The sequence below is a fragment of the Leopardus geoffroyi genome, chromosome B1, assembly GCF_018350155.1.
Source record: "Leopardus geoffroyi isolate Oge1 chromosome B1, O.geoffroyi_Oge1_pat1.0, whole genome shotgun sequence".
NCBI lineage: Eukaryota > Metazoa > Chordata > Mammalia > Carnivora > Felidae > Leopardus > Leopardus geoffroyi.
The window spans coordinates 152109408-152133105 of record NC_059327.1 but is presented as its reverse complement, the minus strand read 5'-3'; the positions used below and the strand labels follow the sequence as shown (position 1 = coordinate 152133105).

Here is a 23698-nt window from a genome sequence, read left to right as displayed (position 1 = left end):
TTTCCGCTCAGGTCATGATCTCATGAGTGGTGAGATTGAGGCCCTGGATCCAGCTGACAGTTCAGAACCTGCTTGGATTCTCTCTCTCCCTCTCTCTCCGCCCCTCCCCCACTTGCATGTGTGTGCTATCAAAATAAACAAACTTTAGGAAAAAACAGCAAAATCAACACTATAATAATGATAATGGAAAGAAAAAGAAAGCACAAAGTAGTCAGAATGACTGGAAAGAGCTCATTCTGAATATAAAAGGACTATGTTTTTATAAAGGATATAGTAGTGTTTTATACAAATTCATGTACAAAATTGGATAATTCCCCCCCCAATTTTTAGCTGCAAAAGCAACTACAAATCAGATTTATCCTTAAAGATGCAGTTTGCCGAATCTTTTCTGAGTAACTTCTGAACAGAAAGAGGACACACACAAAACTACATTCAAAGGGAATATGACATATTTTCTCAGGCTTTTAAAAAAATAACTTCAACCCCACCTATCAGCTACCTTCTCAATTTAAAATATTTATGCAATAAATCATTTTTGGTATGTGAAAAAATGCAGAGTACAAAATATACCTATAGGTTTTCATCCAGCCATCTACTTGTACAGGGGTGACCATAGATGAAAGAAAGAAAATAATTCTAGATGAGAGGTGGGAGGAAGAAAACAGAAAAGAAGGAAGAACATAAGAAAGATAAAAGAGATACAGACTAAGAATATATACCACTACTTGGTACTGGCTGTATCTGGGTGTTACTATTCTTTTTCTTTTTAACTTATATTTACATCCTAATATCTTAACAATCTGCTAATACGACTTTATTTATAGTATATCTCTAAATGCAGCCATAATTTTTAACAAGCAAAAAGAAATACTATGCTTTTTTAATTGTTAATATATTTTAATGTTTATTTATTTTATTTGGGAGAGAGAGAGTGCAAGCAAGGGAGGGACAGAGAGAAGGAGAGAGAGAATCCCAAGCAGACTTGCACTGTCAGTGCAGAGCCCAATGCGGGGGATGGAATTCATAAACTGTGAGATCATGACCTGAACCTAAATCAAAAGTTGGATGCTCAGTTGACTGTACCACCCAGGCACCCCAGAAGCACCATCTTAATGAAAGAAGAGAAACCACACTGAGATTAAGATGTTAGCATACAAATGATTATGATTTCAAACAATTAATACTACTTGTTTTACCTCCATAATAACTCTCTGTGTAAAGGGCTGAATAACATACCTGATTTTCTCATCAAGTTAAAAAAAAATCAAGTTTTAGCTATTTGGGTTATGGTAATATTCGATTACTTAATTAAACTTAAATTAACCTTTAAGTCATATGAACTATTATTAGTGTGAATAATATTCTAAATAATTAATTACATACATACACTATACTATACAGTTTTAAGTATCCAAATTGTTTAAATTATTTTCTCAAAATTCAGTATTGAAATATATTATTTGTGTTTGCCACAAAATGACTGTATAATGATTCTGGACAGTTTTAGTTTGAAAATTATGGAATAGTTAAATGTTTAAGTTATTAGATAATAAAAATCTCTCAAAATCTAAATTGTTTTTAATGTAATAGTCAATTAATACAGCTAATATTTTCTGCATAATGATTTTATGTCACAATATGTTACTTACACATTCATTTTCTATCTGATAATAAAGATGTATTTTTAATTGAGCAGAAGATAACGCAATACTTTTTCATATAATCTATGCATTAAGATTGGTAATATAAATACACGAACAAGCATATTGTTTTAAAAATGGCTTACCTAATTTTTACCCAAAACATTTTATTTCTAATGTACACCAGTAAAATAAATTACTAATAAAAACAACTTCTGGTTATAAAAATCTTCCAATGAAGCACCTTTTCTGAAAGCTTTCACTGAAGAAAAATTCAAGAATTGAAAGAAAACCTATGACTGATGACAGACTTGACAGTCTGAGGCACTTTTAATCTTTGTAAAATTTAAAGGAATTTCTTATAATATTTTCATTCCCTAATATAGCGAATGAAATACAATATAAAATGCATTTGATCAACACTGGTAATTGATATGTTAACTTTTATTTCCTATTCAATATAACCAGGATAATAGCAAATCAAAATATGTCCAGTGAATTTTTGTGTATGACATTTAACAAGATGTCTACTCAAGTAGTTTAAGTTGTAGGGAAAATTTTATAAAGGCTTACCCCATTTTTTGGAAAAGCAATCCATCCCAAGTCCCCCATGACAGTACGTGAATCCAATAAATTCACTGAAAGAAAAAGAATACAAAACTGAGTCAAATGTATAAAAAAGCATCACTATTTTCATAGTGTTATTAAGAGTGCACATTTCTTACATAAATGGAGTTAGATTAAGTATTCATTATGATGAATACAAGAGTGATAATTCAGTGAAAACATTATTTGAATGCAAGAGAATAAGTGATTTTGAATAAACATTTGGAAAACAATTACAGCAAATATAAACAAGTCATTACTCTATGTGCTCTTTTTTGTCAAACAAGGATAAAGGAAAAGAACTGGTAATAAGAAAAAGAAAAAAATGAAGGTCCACAGAAAACCGTATAAAGACCAAGCCACTTCTTTAATGGCTCCAAATTTGGGGATTAAGCTGCCATAACTTTGTGACTAAACATACTGTATTTTAATGTTATAAAGCAATTAACAAATAATTTACATTAAATAAAAATAAGCTATTCCCAAGCTTGTAAGATTTTTTTGTGATATTAACTGAAATCTGTAATCCAAATTGCAAATTAAACTAAGAAATAAATCTACACACCTTTAACCGATCCAAGAAAATTATAGTAGCTTTCAGAGTTGTTGCTATAGCTAACTGTCCACTGCATTCCCCAAAATATCAGCTACTTACAAATAACCATAGTCTAGGGGCGCCTGGGTGGCGCAGTCGGTTAAGCGTCCGACTTCAGCCAGGTCACGATCTCGCGGTCCATGAGTTCGAGCCCCGCGTCAGGCTCTGGGCTGATGGCTCAGAGCCTGGAGCCTGTTTCCGATTCTGTGTCTCCCTCTCTCTCTGCCCCTCCCCCGTTCATGCTCTGTCTCTCTCTGTCCCAAAAATAAATAAACGTTGAAAAAAAAAAAAAATAACCATAGTCTAAAATGTGCTTCTTACAGAACTATCAACTACATTTTTGAAATGCAGACCTCAATTATGGCTGGATCTCCTAAATTTCGGGGAACTCCAAGAATAAAAGTCTTTTTTTAATTATATGAAATTTATTGTCAAATTAGTTTCAATATCATCATTCCAAAAGGAAGCCACGAAAGAGTATGTACATACACGTGCACCCACACTCATCCACATACGCACACACTGTTTATATTTCAACAGGTTTGCCTATTCTTCTCTCCCCCTAAATTAAACTAAATTAAGGATACTGAGCAGTTAAACTGCTTCAGACCTGGATCACAGGTCATTATCTTTTCAGCCTATTATGCCTAACCCAAATGATCTACCTGGCCCAACATGCAGCTAAACCACTTTGAATGAACATGGCATATGGACCCAAAAGGAAAACAACTGGGTTAATCCTAGTTGGAGGTACTGAAGCTTCTTTAAACTACATTCAAGAACCACTATGTTGAAATGCCACCAATTCTAAAAAAAAGATTCTATCTGTAGTATAAAGCTGGAGTAGTAAAGTAGTAAAAGTTGATAGCTTGGAAAATATGTTACAATACTCCTGTAAGAAAATTTAAGATAAAATTATTACAATCAAGGACATTAGGATCATAAGTTAAATTTAAAAAATTAGGGGCGCCTGGGTGGCGCAGTCAGTTAAACGTCCGACTTCAGCCAGGTCACGATCTCGCGGTCCGTGAGTTAGAGCCCCGCGTCAGGCTCTGGGCTGATGGCTCAGAGCCTGGAGCCTGTTTCTGATTCTGTGTCTCCCTCTCTCTCTGCCCCTCCCCCGTTCATGCTCTGTCTCTCTCTGTCCCAAAAATAAATAAACATTGGAAAAAAAATTTTAAAAATTAGGTACTGTAGAAAGTATGTGCATTTAAGCCTTATTATCCATTGATTTATTTCATAGAACATTTGCAAACATGTATATCTTATATGCTAATTTAATAGTCTCTAATAACAGTAGTAATATAAAGATAAATCCACAGTTTTAAAGTTCTAGAAAACACAGATATACACTCAATACCACATATATATGAAAACTTTTTATGATGTGTACGTATTTAATAAACTTGTCTATTTCCCTCATTAGGTTCTGAGCTCTTTAAAAATCCATGCCTATAGAATGTCTATCATCTTTAGGCTACACATATAGTGGCTTTACAGAATAATAAAACAATTTGTTGGATTATTCTTTTTTAGAAGAAATTGGCCTAGCTGAAAAACTATTGTTTCAAACAGTAAAGACAATAAACAAACCAAAACTGTTCCATTACCCACTGACCTTGCAAATACACCAGCCATCCCACTAAATCTAATTTTTTAGTTACATCCATACTCTTTTTATTCTATTGTTGGCTTTTCTAGTCTCCATGGGAATAAAGCTACATTAAACTTAAATGTCCTTGTCCTCATTTTAGTTTTTCTGGGACACTAGGGCTATGTCTAGACATGACTAAATACCAGGGGAGTACAGAACCTAAATCATTATGTTTATTCATCCTTATGATTCATTTGATTCACCTTTGATATTGAGCAGCAGTGTATCTGTGTAGACCTGATAAAGTAGAGCAAATCAGCAAGCTAAAGGCCTTCTACTACGATGGCAGTCGAACTGAACTTAATCCTGTGGTGGCAAACTGATGTGAATAGGAATTCTAGGAATTCCTAACTAGCCTGCCAGGAGAAACACAGCATTCCTTGTAGACCTCTTAATAACATGTGGATCTTCAAATATTCATTATTAACAACACATTTCCAGATGTCTTTCTAAAATTTAGTTCCTTTCGCTTGAATTAACTTTAACCTGAATTACTATTCTTTTTTTTTTTTTTTTTTTTTGGCCTAAAAGGTATATGTGTGTGAAATTAAATGAATAAATTCAAAATACTAGGTAGGCTGTTAATACAATTTATTAGGCGTTTTCAACATTGGAATACATTACCAAACACATGAGAATACCCATGATAGGAATGCACATTATCTTTCTTATGAAGACTTTGTCAAAACTTTTTCTTCAGATAAATAGACACATATGTCACTTCCTACTACTGTCTAAAACTGTTTTTTCTTTTTGAAACAGATGTTTTCATAAAATTCACAATGTAAAGAAGATACTTATACATATGATTACAAAATTGGAAACTGAAAAAAGGGTAAAATTAGATGTTTCAGGCAATTACTTGCAGGTTGATATATCATAATTTTGTTCATATAATTCAGAGGAAATTGGAATTTGATGCCTCAGGAAAAATAATTAAAATTATAGCTAGATAGGTAGATAGAGATATTTACATGAAGATAGAAATATAGATTAATATATATAGAGAGAGATGTAGAGATTATATAAATGTAGAGATACAGAGTGTTAGCTCTCTACAAAATCTCCCAAGTTTTACACATGCTGTTTCAGCTGTTTCAGATGCCCTTTCCCCCATTTGAATTTCTAAACTCTTCATTTGTCCAATAACACATATTTCAGGAACTGTTTTCTCCCAGAAGCCATCCTAGTCCTCTTTCCTAAACCTAGGTAAGCTATTATTACTGAATCTTCTATTAGCACCCAATTATTAGCTCCAAAACACTGAATATACGGAATTGTACTGTTGCCTTAAAGGAATACCACGTTTGACTCATGCCTCTGAACCTAGCTTGCACTCAGAACAGCTGAATAGCTGTTTGTCTTATTAATGAATCATTTGGTCAGTGGGCAGATCAGGAGGGTGTGTCAGAATCAACATACACCAGTGATTCTCAACATGGGCATCCAATAATATCTGGAGACATTCCTGATTGTCATAACTGGAGGGTGGGAGGAATATTTGCTACTGGCTTTTCATGGGAAGAAACCAGGTATGCAGCTAAGCATTTCTTAATGCACAGCAAAACTTTCCCCACTCCCCAGTAAGTAATTATGTGGCTTAAATTTCACTAGTGCCAAAGTTAAGAAACCCTGGTATACACCTATGATGCTACCAGAAAATCTCTACTTTCACATTCTTTGACCAGTACAGCAGTAACATGATATTCATTAATAGAAGTTAGCACATTTGGAAGCATTCCTTATAAATTAAAACTAAGGAAATAGAGTAATAAAAATTGAAATCTTATTTAAGGGTAGTAGATTGTTCTTATTACCCAACACCCTTAAATTATTCTTCATATAACTAATATAACTGTTATTACAAGTGTTCTTATTTAACCTCTAATAATTTCCCAACATTTATGATGGCATGCATGAAAAACCACTATGACACTGATATTATTAATGCCTCCATTTCCCCCACTACTTAAGCTAGTTACATAAAAAACAGAAGTTTAGACACAGAATATACATAAATGTGAATTTTCAGAACTTCATTACCCAATTTCATTACCGAATTTATTAAAAGGGGAGATTGGCAGTAATGGAGCACAGTCACTAAGTATCTTCTGTGCAACAATTACAGTAATTAAATTGTTCTGAACAGTATATATGCTTGTTTTAAATTGCAATGAATACACAATGAGTATTGATCTTCATTGTACAACTTAATTAAAACTTGTCTGGGAGAAGCCACTAATGAATATAATTAGAGGGAATGTTTGATACCACAGTTACTCCGGGAGACATTAATTAGATATCAGAAATTTTATGGAAAATGTTTTAATTCTATTATTTATATTTTAAAATAAAGCTACACTATTAGACTGAAAGACAGTCTTCAAGGTCATTTCCCTCAGCCATTATATAATTACAATGAAGATGGGCATATTGGTTGGTATTCTCATCAGTAATTAAGAAGGCTGATTCTCCAGGAGAAATAACTCTTTAGGGGTCAATGAGTATATAGTCTATTACAAATTCCTAAAGTTAACATAGGGAGAAAAAAGACTCACTACTGTAAGAACTTTTTAATAAGTAAAAATAAGTTAACTGTCCAACCAAATAACAGATTATAATGATTATAATTGAAATTAACTCAAACTAATCTTAAGTATGCTTTAATTTCATTACTACACACTAATAATTTTAATTCTTTCTTTCACAAACAGAAAGCTTTTAAAGAATTTACTTCCAGAAAAGCCAGAGAGTTTCTAACTCATTCTTTTGGTTGCGATTCAAGGGCGGGGGAAAGAAAGGATAGAATGAGTAAATTGGAATATGCATAAGAAGATTCCTATGTTTTCAACTTCACACACTGTAACAATTAAAGATTAATTTGAGTCAATAATTCAAATATGCTCTTCAATAATCATAACTTTCAAATATTCATAACTTTCCATATATCATTCTGATTCCATATCTTTCTCCTTAATATCTTGCTAATATTAGTCATAAAATGTGGAAAAAATTTATTGGGTTGTCCAGGAACACACTGGGATGAAGGTGTTTTGAAACTTTAAAGAGTTAAAAGACAGCTCAAGGGGGACCGTAGGTGGGTCATTCGATTAAATGTCCAACTTTGGCTCAGGGCATGATCTCATGGTTTGTTGAGGTCAAGCCCCGCATCAGGCTCTGCACTGACAGTGTGGTGCCTGCTTGGGACTCTCTCTCTCTCTCTCTCTCTCTCTCTCTCTCTCTTTCTCTCTCTCTCTCTCCCATTCCCTCTGTCCCTCCCCCACTCGTGTGCATGTGCTCTCTTTCTCTCAAATTAAACAAATTTTACAAAAAGACAGCTCGAGGACACTCAATCCCAGCACCATCAGTGTTCAAGGCCTTGAGAGAATCTGTGATCCTTATAAAATAAAGAACCAGAATCATATTCTTACTCGTATATTGTTTCTGTTTTTCCCGTGATCTTTACATAAACATAAGTGTAATGGTATTTGGACCTCCACCACAGTATAAAGAGAGAATACTTTGGATTAGTAGCAGATAAAATAGCATTCTCTTTCTTTGAAAGCATTGACTCAAAGCCCCATTGCATACAGTAGAATTTTGATAGATGCTTATTTATTGATTTCCATTTAACAATATCAGAAAAGCTACTGGATTCAATTATAGCACACATTTTACTGATCTGCGGGAACAAACCCCAGATGTACAGCTGTCCAGCCTCTCTCCATGGTCCCATTCAGCACAGATGTGATTTCTTGCTTCCAGGCTAAATTTTATAATTTGACAACTGCTGCAGGGAACAAAGAACAGTTGACAATATGAGTGCAGGGAAAGAGTACATGTGTTTCCCATTGGAAAACTAAATTTGTAAATTTGGTAAAAATTATGTTATAAGTTTAGAAGTGTTATGTAGATTTCTGGGATCCCTTTACTTGAAGGCAAAATTCCATAACCAACAGTATTTCTGCAGACAACAAATGGGAGATTTTTTTTTTAATTCGGAGCAACCCATGTGCACAATCTTTTCCAAGAAAAAAAAATGAAAGAATATGGAGAAAGGAATTTATTCAGTGCATACTATGCGTCAGATATTCTATCAAGTAACTTCCATTGATCTTCCCAATAAACCTATAGGCTCACTACGAACACTGACAGCTTGCAGTCTCATTCAGAGCCCAGCAGGGAAATCAAGGAAAGAAGAAAGCATCAAGTAATACTTAAAGTCTTCATGACAAACTACAAGCCCTGATTATGGATTCTCACAACCAAGTTCCTTACTTAAAACCTGGATGTAAGATACTTTGATTACAACCATCTACCTCCATGGACATCCAAGGGCCATGAACTAAACCTTAATTATGAATGAACATACTTTATTTGTACATAAAGTATGGCTGGTGAACACTGCTTGAGAAAAATATCATAATCATGTATATATAAACATATATATGTGTGTGTATATATATGCATAATTATATATATATATATATATATATATATATATATATATAATTAATTAACAGTGGCCTCAAGCCATCAACATTACCTACTAAGTCTATTGTCTTTGGGAAATCAGTTCTCTCATAAATTAAATTACTTTGTAAAGTTTTAGTTAAAATGTTAAAAATAAATCTCATATTCTCTTCCAGCTAATGCCCTCGTCTAAATTCAAATTATTAAATGAGCTACCTATTTCTGCATATCCTCTTAATTCTTCTCCTAATCCACTGTAATTTGGATTCAAACCCACTATTTTTACCAAAACTTCTGTTACCAAGTTTATTTGTGATAATCACATAGCTCTGAGTTCCTAATTTGGCAGTATTTGGCCATGACCCCCAGGGACAAACTCTCTCATCTTTTATCTTCAGGGACAATATATTTCTGTGACTTTCTTCTACTTGTCTAGCTACTTCTTTCCATTATAAGCTACTGTTCCTGTACCAATCTTCAAACCTTGGCTTTGATTAATACTCTATTTTTCTGGACTGATTACACTTCTCATTCTATACCAATGATTCTTGCCTAAGATATAAGAAAGGAATAAAAATAAAAGAAGAAGCAAAAGAATTTGGAAAGAACAAATGTCTTGGTACCACTCCATACATACTGAATTAGACTGTTTAGGATGGAAAATGATTGGTAAATTTTTTTGTTGATTGCTTGCTTTAATAGTCATGTAAGCATATGTCCTAACATAAGGACCCATGTAGAGAGGCTCATGAATTGCTGTCTTCAGTTACAATGTAGATGTTGATGATCCTCACAAATCCATATATTTTGTCTATTTCTGTCTCCTTAAATCCCGATCAATTTATAAAGCTGCCTACTGGCTTTCAACACATTTATGATATCCAGTCATCCCCAAATGCACAAAGTATCTTCCCTGCACAACAACAAGCAAACATCTCCTGCTATGTTCCCTAGTTCAGTGAATGCAATGTCAAAAAACTACTTGTTCTATCCAGAATTCAGTGAGTCATCTTTGTCTCCCTTTACCTTTACTCCCCCAGCGAATCAGAGACCAAATCCCACCCATTCCAACTATATCCTGTATCTAACTCTCTAAACTGCCTGTTCTATTTCCTTCCACAGTACAACCATTCCAGCCAAATTCATGGCATAATTTTTCACTTGAAAAATATCTTAACTGGTGTCTCAGTAGAAAGGCATGATCCCTAACAATTTCCTCAAAACATTGCTTTCAGAAAGATCTTTCCAGGCAACCAATACGATCGTGTCACTCTCCTACTTCAAACCTTATCGTTATGTTTCATTTTTTAATACAAGTCCTTCCAGGGTTGGTCTCCATTTTCCTTTCCAGTTTCATTCAGGCTTTTCCCTCCTTTCTTTTCCACAATTTGGCAATCCCCAACTTATTTTCAGTTCCATTATGTGGTTTCACTATTGATTCAGTTCTGTCCAATGAGCTGTGAAGGAGACCTGAAGGCAAGGGAGTTTTGGAGAAGAAAATATTAGAAAAGGAAACTCCTGGCTGCTTTTAAAGTTGCCGGGTATGGGTGTGTTTCCTGGATCTGATGCAGCCATCTACAGAAAATAAGGAGAATCAGCAGGAGAGAAAAATCTACAGATTAAGGTTGGCAGAATGAAAGGTTGGGAAGTATCTGGTTCCAAATTATATCATAGAGTAGCTAATCCATCTAAATTTGAAACTTGCTTCTCTTAGGACTTTCTGTTATGTCAGAAAAAAAATCAATTTTGTTGCTTAATCCACTGAGAAAGTGATTTGCTGTTATTTGCAGAGGAAGACATCCTTACTGATACAATTGCTAAGTGGCAGAATTTGAAGGCAAACTCCAGTCTCTTTTATTCCAGGGTCTGCTCTTCTTCCATCCTGTCTTGGTACCTCTAATATTCTACTAACGGAATTCCAATAGTATTTCCAAATGAGTTACTTAAGCTCAGATTATTTATCTTTGAAGTGATATCTAAAATGAGCTTCATTGTTCCCTTAAATCTTAATATATTATGCTTAATTGTTGACTACAAAGCATGACTGTTGCCTTTAATGGTTTCAAAATATTTTCATTTCTATTGATTTTGGTATTTTTATTTCTTTTTCTTCATTTTGTTTCAAAATATTTTTCATATTGTAGGGAGAAGTGTTAGCCACTGCTCTTTGTACACTAAGCAGTAGGATTTCATACTAAGAAGCATAAAACTCTGAAGGAAGCATAAAACAATCAGAAATGTATACTAAAAAATTCTGAATTGTTAATATATTCTGAAATTGTAAACTCATGGAGATGGCAAGGAGGAATTCAGAATTAGTATCCACTGTTAGTCCATACAAAGTTTTTAGGCAAAGGTAACACTGAGATCCATTGACAGCTAAATTATGACTAATGAGCAGTCTGCTACATTCACAGGACACATGGCATGAAAAGAGCAAAACCATATGGTTTTCAGCAGCTACCTTGTCAGGTGTGGTAACCAAACTTGTCAAATCTTACATATTGTTTTCATTCTAAAGAGAAAAGTCAACATTAGATGACATAACAGGCTTGAAAATCATCACATCACAAAATACACTCATTTAGTAGCTGCTCAGTTCCACACCACACTGTGTATATATGAAGCCGTTCCTTACAAAATAGCATAAATCTTTAACAGTTGAAATAAATGTGCTTATTCACAATTCACTTTTTGAATGGTTCACCGCACAGAGAATATTCATTAATTCTATGGTTCTGATTTGCTACTATGTAAGCTTGTGGAAATGATTTTACTTTGAGGGACTCAATTTTCATATCTTTAATATCAGTGATTGAAACTAATAAAGTTATATGTGTCTGTGCTTAATATATGTTGTATCACTTAGTCTTAGCAATGATCCTTTGGTATGTTTTTCCCCATTTTTCAGATAAGGAAATTGAAGTGGAGAAAAGTTAAATAAGGCAGTGGTCCAAGGTCCCAGAGCTAATAAGCACACAGCTGGAATATAAATCCAAGCCTTATCTAACTCCAAAGCTCTTGCTCTTGCATCTATATCACACTTGCCCGAGGTTGGACTTGCTGAATCCAAAGGTTTACTCCTTTGAAACTCTTAACTCTTATACCTCAATGAGTTTTATTAGATCAAAGAATTCTGAATAATATGTTACAGAAGCCAGCATCTACCATAACATTCTAATAGTACTGTATATAAGATGGAAACCTTCAGATATATTAATCCAAACAGAAAAATCATTAGTTTTTCCTGGGCTAAATCACAGTTTAGTATCAAATTTCCAACAAGATTCAAGTTAGTTACAAGATTCCTGAAAGCCAAAGGGTGAGCAACAAAATCATTATGAATTCTCTTTTCTTAATTTTTAATTTTGCTATTCATTATGCTTTGCACATGTTAACTGGGGGCAAAACAGAGCATATATTTGTCCAAGTATACTTTGTCCTTAGATGCCAAAAAGCACATAAAAACAGAATGTTAAATATATGAAAAGCTGATTCTTTGTTTTGGATGCATCCTTACCCCAGTCCCTAATTATCCCTAATGCTTGACTGAAATCCCACAAACTGCAAAACAATCTATATAATCATTAGCTTTCAAGCCTTCAGGGTAGGATAAATGATGATTGAATCTGAACATGAACTAAAACAGAAACTTGCACAAAATCACAGAATGCATTTTAAGGTGATGGCATTTCCAAAAAAAATGAGTAAAAACTTGGGTAGCCCAGTAGCCCTTTTTGTAAAATGAGAAGTGACCCAAATTTTTGCTGTCAACTGAAGTCATTATGCTCATTATCAGTGTTATAGTTCAGTTAAAGTTAATTCTGATGTAAACCCTACATAATATTTCTTTATTACCTAAAATATTTTTAAAAACCTATATACTAAAAAAATGGGTGGGTAGTGATTTATCATGAAAAACTAGTCAAAATGTACAGCAATACAGACATAAGTATGAACAAATATTTTGCCCAATGACATTAGGTGGCTGAATATAAACAGTTCAGTACCCAGCCCTAATTACCCATCTCGAAATAGCTGGCAGCATTCATGACAACAGGAAAGTAATTTTTAAGTTAGTTTATTAAATACAGTGAGTTCTATATCTTATAGGATGTAAGATTGATGATCTAATAGCAGTTATGCTTGCCCAGTTAACCTGGTGCCTAAACTCGATTTTTTTTAATCAAAATGTAACCTCAGTACTTGGCTATTTCTCCTTTTACAAAGTACAAAAAGGAAAAGGAGAAAAAGAAATAAAGCAAAGGTACTTTCACTTTTCTGTGCTATTGTCAAAGATGCTTTCTTTGCCTATTAATTATTTACTTTCTTTCTCCTTCCTTGGTATTGGATTCTTACCAATAAGAATCCAATTGCTGAGTTTGGACTAGCAATGTGTCTAGCACCAGACAAACAATCGGTCACATATGGCATTAACAAAAAATGATAATCATGTCTTTATTATCTTAGCCTCTGTTGAATCTGGTAGCCTTGTTATGTAGATCCAGCTAATGAGATATAAACAGAAATTTGCTTTCCAGTCTGGAAATGTTTTGTTGTCTAGCTGAAGGAATAGTGCAGCTGAGATGATTCTTGGCTCTTCTCTTTCTCTTCTTGTTCTGAACTGGATGTGATGTTTGGAGATGTATCATCCTTCTTGCAATCATGAGGCAATAAGCTTGAGAGTAAGGCCAAAAAAACCCATCAATGATTCCAGTCCTCACATCATTAAACACTGAACCCAAATCACCAAATTTCTACCCTGAAATTTCTTTCCCAAACATATGAAAGACAAGCCCCCTACATCTAAGTCACTATTGAACTTTTTTTTTCTGTTCTCTGCAACCTAATACAATCCTACATAATACAGATAATATATGAGCAATTGTGGAAAAAGTATAGCTCACTGCCTTAACTTCTATTTCAATTCTATGGAATATGGCACCATCAATGAGTGAGGGTTCACTCGTTCAACAAATATTTATTTAACATCTATTTAAGTACTCAGAACTGTCCTAGGTCCTAGGATACATCAGTGAAGAAAACAGGTAATATCTTGCTGATTGTTCAGATTTCTCATTGCTTGGTCCTGAGACTAGACCCTTGCTTGAATGTACATTACCTGTGAAATAATCCTCCTATGTCCCCTGAGTCAGACTCTCTTTTAGGCACAGTCATCTAAATGAACATTTAGTATTGATGGTGTATATATATATGTGTGTGTGTGTGTGTGTGTGTGTGTATATATATATATATATATATGTATATATATGTATATATATGTATATATATATATGTATGTATATATATGTATATACACATACATATATATATATATATATAATGTTTTGAAACACATTTAAAATGAGTATAGTATTTTTTTTAATGTAAAGGGGGTATTAACCATACACCTTGAGGATCAGTCCTGATATCAATGGCTCTATCATGTACTATATAACAAACTATACTTAGAATATCTTTTTCGTTTGCATTTTTGTATTTGCTTTTATAACTCTCTAAAGTATCTATCTTATATTTCCTTATTGTATATAGTGTTATCTGAATTCTAATATACATCACCTTCAACCTTAGCACATTTTTATACTTTTCTTTTTGAGATTAATAATAAAAAACACATTTATATAGCATTTTCTGAGTGTTAGTCATTTACATGTGTCATCTGTATCTATCTACATATATATATTTATATCTATATTTACATATATAAAGATTTTATTATTTTTTAAAAGTATGGTTTCTATAATCAGCAGTAGGATCATTTATAGCGCTCTTTAGGAATGTAAATCCATTGGCTCCTTCTAAAACCTACAAAATTAGGATATTAGGTGGAGCCCAGGAAACTGCATCTTAGAAAATCCCCACCACGCAAGTGGTTCTTATGTTCAATTCAAGTCAGACAACATTAGAACTGGGCTATGCTCTATTCAGTATGGCAAATCTACCTATCACACAGTTGGATTGCTGTGGCAATATCAAATTGCCATAAGTCTGGAAAACGTAACTCTTAATCTTTGTATTGATACCACTGCAGGCTGACATCACCCAGGCCACACATTTAACTTTGAGTAGCTCTGTTCTACGTGAGGCTTTCTAACAAGAGTCAGAATTTATCTAGAGATAAATTCTACAGCTTCCCAGGTTCTAAACTCAGAGATTTCCAAAGAACTTTAATGAATTTTCATCAGTAAGTCTAAAAGGGTCCAAGACATGGTATATTTAATAATGTTTTGAGGTTGTGATGAGCACCTATAGGTTAGGATACTAAGTTTGAACTCTTGGTTCAAACTAAACCTGACTACATATTATAATTTGTTTTTCAGTTAGTCTGTCAGAAAGCTACAAGTCAGGATCATAGCATACTGATCTTCTATGCAACTTTCCTTTTATATTTTAACATAGCGGTCTTCATACTCAATTCAACATGGCCCTGTGGTTCTAAAGAGATGTCTCAGAGGCACAAACAGATAAAAAGAGGGAGAGGTGAAAACACAGCCAGGAAACCCAACAACTCTGTTATTATCTGCTTCACATACTGAGCTTCCACAGTGACTTCTTTTGAATGAATTTCTACGGCTTGAAAAAAAAGAGTTTGAAAACCATTACTAATACGATGTCCTTGGCTTTCAACAGTGACTTACATAAGAACCTATTAAATGCAAATCAGTTCTCTGTATGTTGAAAAATTGTTAAGACTATTCTTCGTGCATTGTTCAATACCCCCAAACACAAATACCACTGTGACCAGCTTCTCTCAAATCCCAGAGTCAGGAAAAAAAAATGTTTTTTTGGTTTTTGGTTTTTGGGGTTTTTTTGCTGATATAAAATGGACAAGTTTTCTACCAGGAAATGACAGCCATCTAACAGAAAGCTGTACTTAAATATTTCTTTTCCAATTGCTTTAGCACTGATGATAGTGAGATTTTCTTAATAGAAGCTTTCCATGTCTCTATATACATTACTTATATTTGTATTATTACTATATTATTTTCTTATGAAACATGTGATTTTTGAAATAAAACATGATTCTTTCATTGGAAATGGTATGACAATGGTATGCACAAATAAAGTATAAATCATAAAACAAAGTACATTCATATATATGCAACCTCTAGCATAGTGGGTGGAACAAAGAGCTTCAGCATCAAACACACCTGACTCCTATCCTGTCAATTCATTTTCTGTGTAACCCAATGCATGTTACTTGATTTCTCTCAAACCCAATCTCTTACCAACAAACTGGGAATAATGATATCCAGCTCATGAGGTTTCTGAGAATTAAAGATTATGAGGTAATAGCATTTATCATTATTATCCTTCCCATCTAGAGAAAGAATCACTTCAACGATTTCTCAGCTAAATATAACACAATATCCACCCCCTGATATTTCTGATATATATTTTAGAATAAATAAATATATGTCCAAAAGGGATAGTTCATTAAATATACTAACTAGACATTGGTTAGAATTAAATACACTAACCAAACATTAACCGAGCTCTACTTAAAAAGCCACTCATCATTACATTTTAAACTTTCTCCCTTAACAAGTTTATTTTTTAATGTCATTCTATTCACATGGTTATATTATCCATTTTACTACTATTTTCCTTGCAATATTAAGAATTCTTACCAAGTTCTAAATCTAAACTGCTTCATAAAGTAAGTGACAGTCTAAATAATCCAGGAAATCTAGAACAAATGAAAGAGTAAATCTATCCCCTCCCAAGAAATTTAAACCATTAAGAAACAGATATTTTATATTAATTGTTTTTCTAGAGGTAAAAATACATCATAAAGCAGAAAAAAATATTTTAGTTGGCTGATAGTGGCTCAGGTCATATGAATTCTGAGAATTTCTCATAAGAAAGAATGGGGGGGGGGAAGCAACAGCAGATGAAAGCACAAAGAGACAGAGGCCACAAGTTACCTACTAATTATTTTCTAGTCATGTTCTAATTAGTAGAACTTTCTTCTCATTGATATTTTTTGGTAAACTTAAAGTATTGTACTGCCAAATTTCTTGTCGTTAACTTGTTTGGGTTGGCAAAATCATACAATCCTTGGCAACTTCTTAGTTTAGAAAAGATTTTAAAATGCCAGAAACTCTAAATTATTAGTGACAAATTTAGGAAAAGAGTTACACTGACTCTACCAACAAAACAGCAATGAGGTGAGACTGGTTGTGGTTAAAAGTCATGTCTTTAAATAAATGAAGACATGACTTAACATTCATTCATTAAAAATAAATTCATAGAGTGTAACATACTTGGTTCATACTTGGTTCATTCATTCCATATGGAATGTCAGGCATTGAGGTTTGCTGTCACTAAGTTTACAGACAGGCAAATCTTTCTTCATATTGATGCATGTGGTAAAGGCAGAAACAAACAAACAAACAAACAAACAAAAAAACTACTGCCACTTATCTTGAAATTAACTTGCTTTGGTTGGCAAATCATATTAACTCTGTTAATGGGAAATCCTTAGTTTAGAAGAGAATTTGTCTTTGATTAACATTTAATTTTTACAATGATTTCTATTCTGATCCAATACCAGAACTATGCAAACAAGGAAAAACTCAATTTCAGTTCAGTGGTAAAAGCTACACATGGAATAAGAATTGGCACAGAACCTTGGAGAAACTAGGGAAGGGTCTTACCATTTAGACTTAGGCATAAGGATCAAGTTATTTAGGGAAGTTACTTAGGTGAAGGCGGGAGCTGAGTGTTCCCTACCAAGCACCCAGAATCTAGTGTACTGACAGCGGGTGTTCTACACGGGAGCCTTGGAATGTGGAGACAGGAGGGAAGTAGCAGGAGAAATGGGCCACAAGCAAATCACTGAGAGCTTTGTACTCAGGCTCAGGAGTTTAGATTGTAACATAAGGTCACTGGAGAGCCACTGAAGGATTTACACAGGGAGTAAACAAGGGCTGCTTGAGCAATTGAACTAAAGTCAAGTGTGTTTCTTCTGGCATTTCCTTTTACAATAGATACTAGACAGTACTCACTAATGCAGAAAATTAGCCCTTGCTAAATATCAGAATGCCAAACCACGCTATATTTTTTTAGTGGATGTAATATTTAACACATATAATGTTTATTACGTACCAGAACTTTTAACAAAACACTACAGATGTGAATTCACTTAATTTTTGCAAGTCTAAATTGCATTAATATTTCCATTTTACAAACAAGAAAGCCAAGGCATAGGTAGGTTTTCTAGCTTTCCCTAAGTCACACTGCTATAAGTGGTTCAGCCAGGCTCCCGAGCCTGTACTCTTTCAACTCTGCCTTTTGAAGTCAAGTCCTGGTTCTATAGTTACAAGCCATTTGCTTTACAACTAGTTCTGATTTTTCAATAGATCAAACTTTCTTTCTTGGTTCCTTTGTTTATGATACTGATTTATACAGGCTTTTTTTTTTTATTTAAATATTTTTTTTTCAACGTTTATTTTTATTTTTGGGACAGAGAGAGACAGAGCATGAATGGGGGAGGGGCAGAGAAAGAGGGAGACACAGAATTGGAAACAGGCTCCAGGCTCTGAGCCATCAGCCCAGAGCCCGACGCGGGGCTCGAACTCACGGACCGCGAGATCGTGACCTGGCTGAAGTCGGACGCTTAACCGACTGCGCCACCCAGGCGCCCCTATACAGGCTTTTTTTATGAGATTCTCATAAAACAATAGAAGTTAGAACACTTGGTAAACTATAGAGTAGTTTAATAATGTAAACTACATCAAAATGATTTTAAAATATTTAATATAACCCTGTATATAAAAAGAAAAAAAAACTGCACTACTCGAGGGGTTGACTCGGATAGAAGACAAAGGTAAACATGTTTCTCACTGAAGCTTTTAGTCCCATCACTTTTACAAAGAAGTAGAATTACTTAAAAAATATAATACCATGAGTTAAAGCAAAACTGTATTTTCAAAACTACCCTCTATTCCCAAGATAGCAAAGGGCAATGATCAGCAATAGATAACACTCTGCAAAGGAGGATTTCTTTTTCTTTCTTTTATAGTATACTTTTTTCCAGTTTTATTGAGAAATAATTGACATACATCACTACACAGACATACCTCATTTTACTGCACTTCACTTTATTGTGTATTGTAGATACTGTATTTTTTACAGATTGAAGGTCTGTCAACCCTGCATCCAGAAAGTCTATCAGCGACATTTTGTCGACAGCATTTGCTCACTTTGTGTCTTTGTGTCACATTTTGGTAATTCTTGTAATATCTTGAACTTTTTCATTATTATTTTTTTTGTTCCGGTAATCTGTAATCACCGATCTTTGGTGTTACTATTGTAATTGTTTTGAAATGCCACAAACTACGCCCACCTAAGACAGCAAACTTAATTGATAAATATTGTGTGTGTTCTGACTACTCCACTGATCAACCACATACCCCTCTCTCCCTCTCCTCTGGCCTCCCTATTCCCTGAGACACCACAATACTGAAATTAGGCCAAATAATAACCCTACAGTAGTCTCTAAGTTTCAAGTGAAATGAAGAGTTGTATATCTCTCACAAATCCAAAGCTAAAAATGATTAAGCTTAGTAAGGGAGGCCTGTCAAAAACAGAGGTAAGTCAAAAAGGTAGGCCTCTTGCACAAAAGCACTAGCCAAATTGTGACTACAAAGGAAATGTTCTTGAGGGAAATAAAAGTGCTACCCAGTGAACACATGAATGATAAGAAGCAAAACAGCCTCTTTGCTGATATGAGGAAACATTTTAGGGATCTGGATTAGAAGATCAAACCAGTCACAACAGTTCCTTAAACTAAAGCCTAATCCAGAGCAAGGTCATAAGTGGTTAGATGCTAGTAGAGATTGTTTCATGAAGTTTAAGGAAAGAAGATACTTCCATAACATAAAAATGCAAGATAATGCAGAAAAGCACTGAGATAGAAGCTGCAGCAAGCTATCCAGAAGATCTAGTGAAGTTAATCAGTAGAAGTGACTATATTAAACAACAAATATTCAATGTAGACAAAGCAACATTATATTGAAGAAGACATCATCTAGGACTTCTGTAGCTCAAGAGGAGAAATCAATGACTGGCTTCAAAGCTTCCAAGGACAGACTGACTCCTTTGTTCTAGAATTAAAGCAGCTAGTGACTATACATTGAAGTAAATACTCATCTACCATTCTGAAAATCCTAGGGCCCTTAAATCTACTCTAAATACGCTCTGCCTCTGCTCTGGAAATGGAACAACAAAGCACGAATGACAACAGCACATCTGTTTATAACATGGCTTATTGAATATTTTAAGTTCACTGTTGAGATCTATTGCCCAGGGGAAAAAAAAATTCTTTCAAAATACTACTGTTCATTGACAATGTATGGGATCACCCAAGATTTCTGATGGAGATGTACAATGAAATTAATGTGGTTTTGATCCCTAATAACACAATATCCACTCTGCAGTCCATGGATCAAGGAGTAATGTTCCTTTTTTAGTCTTATTATTTAAGAAATACATTTCATAAGGTTATAGTGGCCATGGACAGCGATTTGTCTAATGGATTTGGGCAAAGTAAATTGAAAGCTTTCTGGAAAGGATTCACCATTCTAGATGCCATTAAGAACATTCATGATTCATGGGAAGAAGTCAAAATATCAACATTCATAAGAGTTTGGAGGAAGTTGACTTCAAACTTCATGGATGACTTTGAGGTGTGAATGCTACATTGAATGCTACAATGGCATTCTAGATGCCATTAAGAACATTCATGATTCATGGGAAGAAGTCAAAATATCAACATTCATAAGAGTTTGGAGGAAGTTGACTTCAAACTTCATGGATGACTTTGAGGTGTGAAAACTTCAATGGAGGAGGTCACAGTAGATGTGGTGGAAATAGCAAGAGAACTAGAATTAGATGTGGAGCCTGAAGATGTGACTGAATTGCTGTAATCCCATGATAAAACCTTAATAGATGAGGAATTGCTTCTTATGCATGAGCAAAGAAAGTGTTTTCTTGAGATGGAATCTACTCCTGGTGAAGATGTTGTGAAGATTGTTTAAATGCCAAAGGATTAGAATATTACATAAACTAAGTTGATAAAACAGTGGCAGAGTTTGAGAAGATTGACTCCAATTTGAAAGTTCCATAATGGATAAAATGCTATCAAGCAGCATTTCATACTACAGACAAATAATTCACAAAAGGAAAATTCCATCTATGTGGTGAACGTCATTGTTGTCTTATTTTAAGAAATTGCCACAGCCATCCCTATCAGCAACCACCACCCTGATCAGTCAGCAGCTGTCAACATTAGGTAAGACACTTTACCAGTAAAAAGATTACAATTTGCTGAAAGGTCACATGATGTTTAGCAATAAAGTATTTTTAATTAAGGTATGTACATTTTTTAGACATAATGCTATTGTACACTTAATGAAGTACAGTACAGTGTAAATATAACTTTTATATACACTGGGAAACCCAAAAAATCACTTGTCTTGCTTTATTGTGATATTTGCTTTATTGTGGTACTCTGGAACTAAACCTGCAATATCCCTAAGGTATGTGTATATTGATAGGTAAGGACTCAATTACTGCAATTTTGTTAATTTCTGAATGTTTTGTAGATCCATTGTTCCTTGTTTCTCATCCACTTCTGTGTGTGTTTTGATGGCTTTTGGTAACAGTATGATTTAACTTCATCATGATTTTTTTTTTGGGTAATTACGACAGGATATTCCCTTGAGGCTACTATGAGGTTTACCTAAACTATTTTAAGGTTATAATACCATATTTTAAACTGATAACAACTTAACTTCAATATAATTCCTTTAAATTTTTTTTCTTTAATGTTTATTTATTTTTGAGAGACAGAATGTGAGCAGGGGAGGGGCAGGGAGACAGGGAGGCACAGAATCTGAAACAGTCTCCAGGCTCTGAGCTATCAGCACAGAGCCTGACATGGGGCTCTAACTCACAAGCCGTGAGATCATGACCTGAGCTGAAGTCGGACGCTTAACTGACTGAGCCACCCAGGTGCCCCAACTTCAATATAATTCCTAAACTTTATACTTTTACTTTTCCTCCCTCGCACATTTTAGAGTATTGCTGTTACAATCTACATGCTTTTTAAATTGTGTAAGTAATAACAGTTATGGTTATTTGTTATTACTTTAAAAAAAACTTTTAAACTTAGAGTTGTAAGTAAATTATGCACCATTATTACCATATTACAGAATCTAACTATGACTATATATATATACCACTACTAGTGAAATTCACACTACTTTTTCATGTTTTTACGTTGTTAATTAACATTCTTTTACTTCCACTCACATAATTCCCTTTAGCACTTCTGGTAAGGCAAGTCTGGTGATAATAGAACTCTCTCAAGGGGTGCCTAGTGGCTCAGTCAGTTGAGAGTCTGACCCTTGATTCTGGCTCAGGTCATGATCCCAGGGTTATGGGATCCAGCCCCACATTAGGCTTCACACTCAGCATGGAGTCTGCTTAAGACTCTCTCCCTCTCTCTGCCTCTGCCCTCTCCCCGGCTCACACTCTAGATCTCTTAAAAATACGTTAACAAACAAACAAATAAACTCCCTCAGCTTTTGTTTCTGAAGGACAGCTTTGCTGGGTATAGAATTCTTGGTTGACAGTTATTTTCTTCCTATATTTTGAATATGTCATCTCTCCTGGCCTGAAATGTTTCTGTTGAGAAGTCTGATGATGGTCTTACAGGGGATCCCTTGTACGTAATTTCTCTCTTTTCTTCTGCTGCTCTTAAAATTATTTCCTAACCTCTGACTTTTAAAATTTCATTTATAATGTGTTTCAGTGAAGCCCTATTTTGGTTAAATCTATTTGAGGTCTTTTGGGCCTTAGGGACCTGGATGTCTATTTCTCTCTACAAGTTCAGAACATCTGCAGACATTGCTACTTAAATATACATTCTGTCCCTTTCTTTTGGTCTTCTCCTTCTGGAATTTCCATAATATGAATATTGCTTCTTTTCACTGTATCCCATAATTTTTGTGGGCTTGCTTTCATTTCTTTCTTTCTTTCTTTCTCTCTTTCTTTTCTTTCTTCCTTTCTTCTTTATTCCTTTCTTCTTTCTTTCACTTTCTTCCTTCCTTCCTTCCTTCCTTCCTTCCTTCCTTCCTTCCTTCCTTTCTTTCTTTTTCTCCTCTGGGTAATTTCTAATGTCCTATCTTCCAGGTTGCTGATTCCTTCTTTGAAATGGCTGAGTCTACTTTTGAGAATTTCTATTGAATTCTGCAGTACAGTTTTTGTGTTTTTCTTTTCTGAGAGCAAAAGAGAGCATGAGTGGGAGAGGAGCAGAGGGAGAGAGAAAGAGAATCCTAAGCAGGCTTCATGCCCAATGTGGAGCCTGATGTGAGGCTTGATCCCATGACCATGAGATCATGACTTAAGCTAAAATCAAGAGTCAGCCATTCAGCTGACTGAGTCACCTAGGCACCCCTGTATTTTTCAGTTTGAGGAATTCTATGTGTTTGTTTTTGATAGTTGCGGTTTCATTGTCAAACTTCTTTGTTTTGTTCATGCATTGTTTTCCCAATTTCTTTTACTCTGATTTCTTTGTCTCACGGTTCATAGATCTACATTTATTTAGGGCCCATTATTAAAGCTTTATTAGATGTCTTTGGTGATGTTATATTTACCTGATTTTATTTGTGATCCTGGATTCCTTACATTGGTATCTGC

General features: G+C 34.4%; 1 protein-coding gene across 9 annotated transcripts in view; it reads right to left on the bottom strand.

Annotated features, from left to right (window-relative positions):
* Positions 1–23698, bottom strand: part of EPHA5 (EPH receptor A5) — a 344908-nt gene that overhangs the window by 308428 nt on the left and 12782 nt on the right. For all 9 annotated transcript variants that reach the window (XM_045473882.1, XM_045473884.1, XM_045473883.1 and 6 more), the window contains exon 2: positions 2214–2278. In XM_045473882.1, the coding sequence (XP_045329838.1) occupies positions 2214–2278 (65 nt within the window). The remainder of the gene's footprint in view (positions 1–2213; positions 2279–23698) is intronic.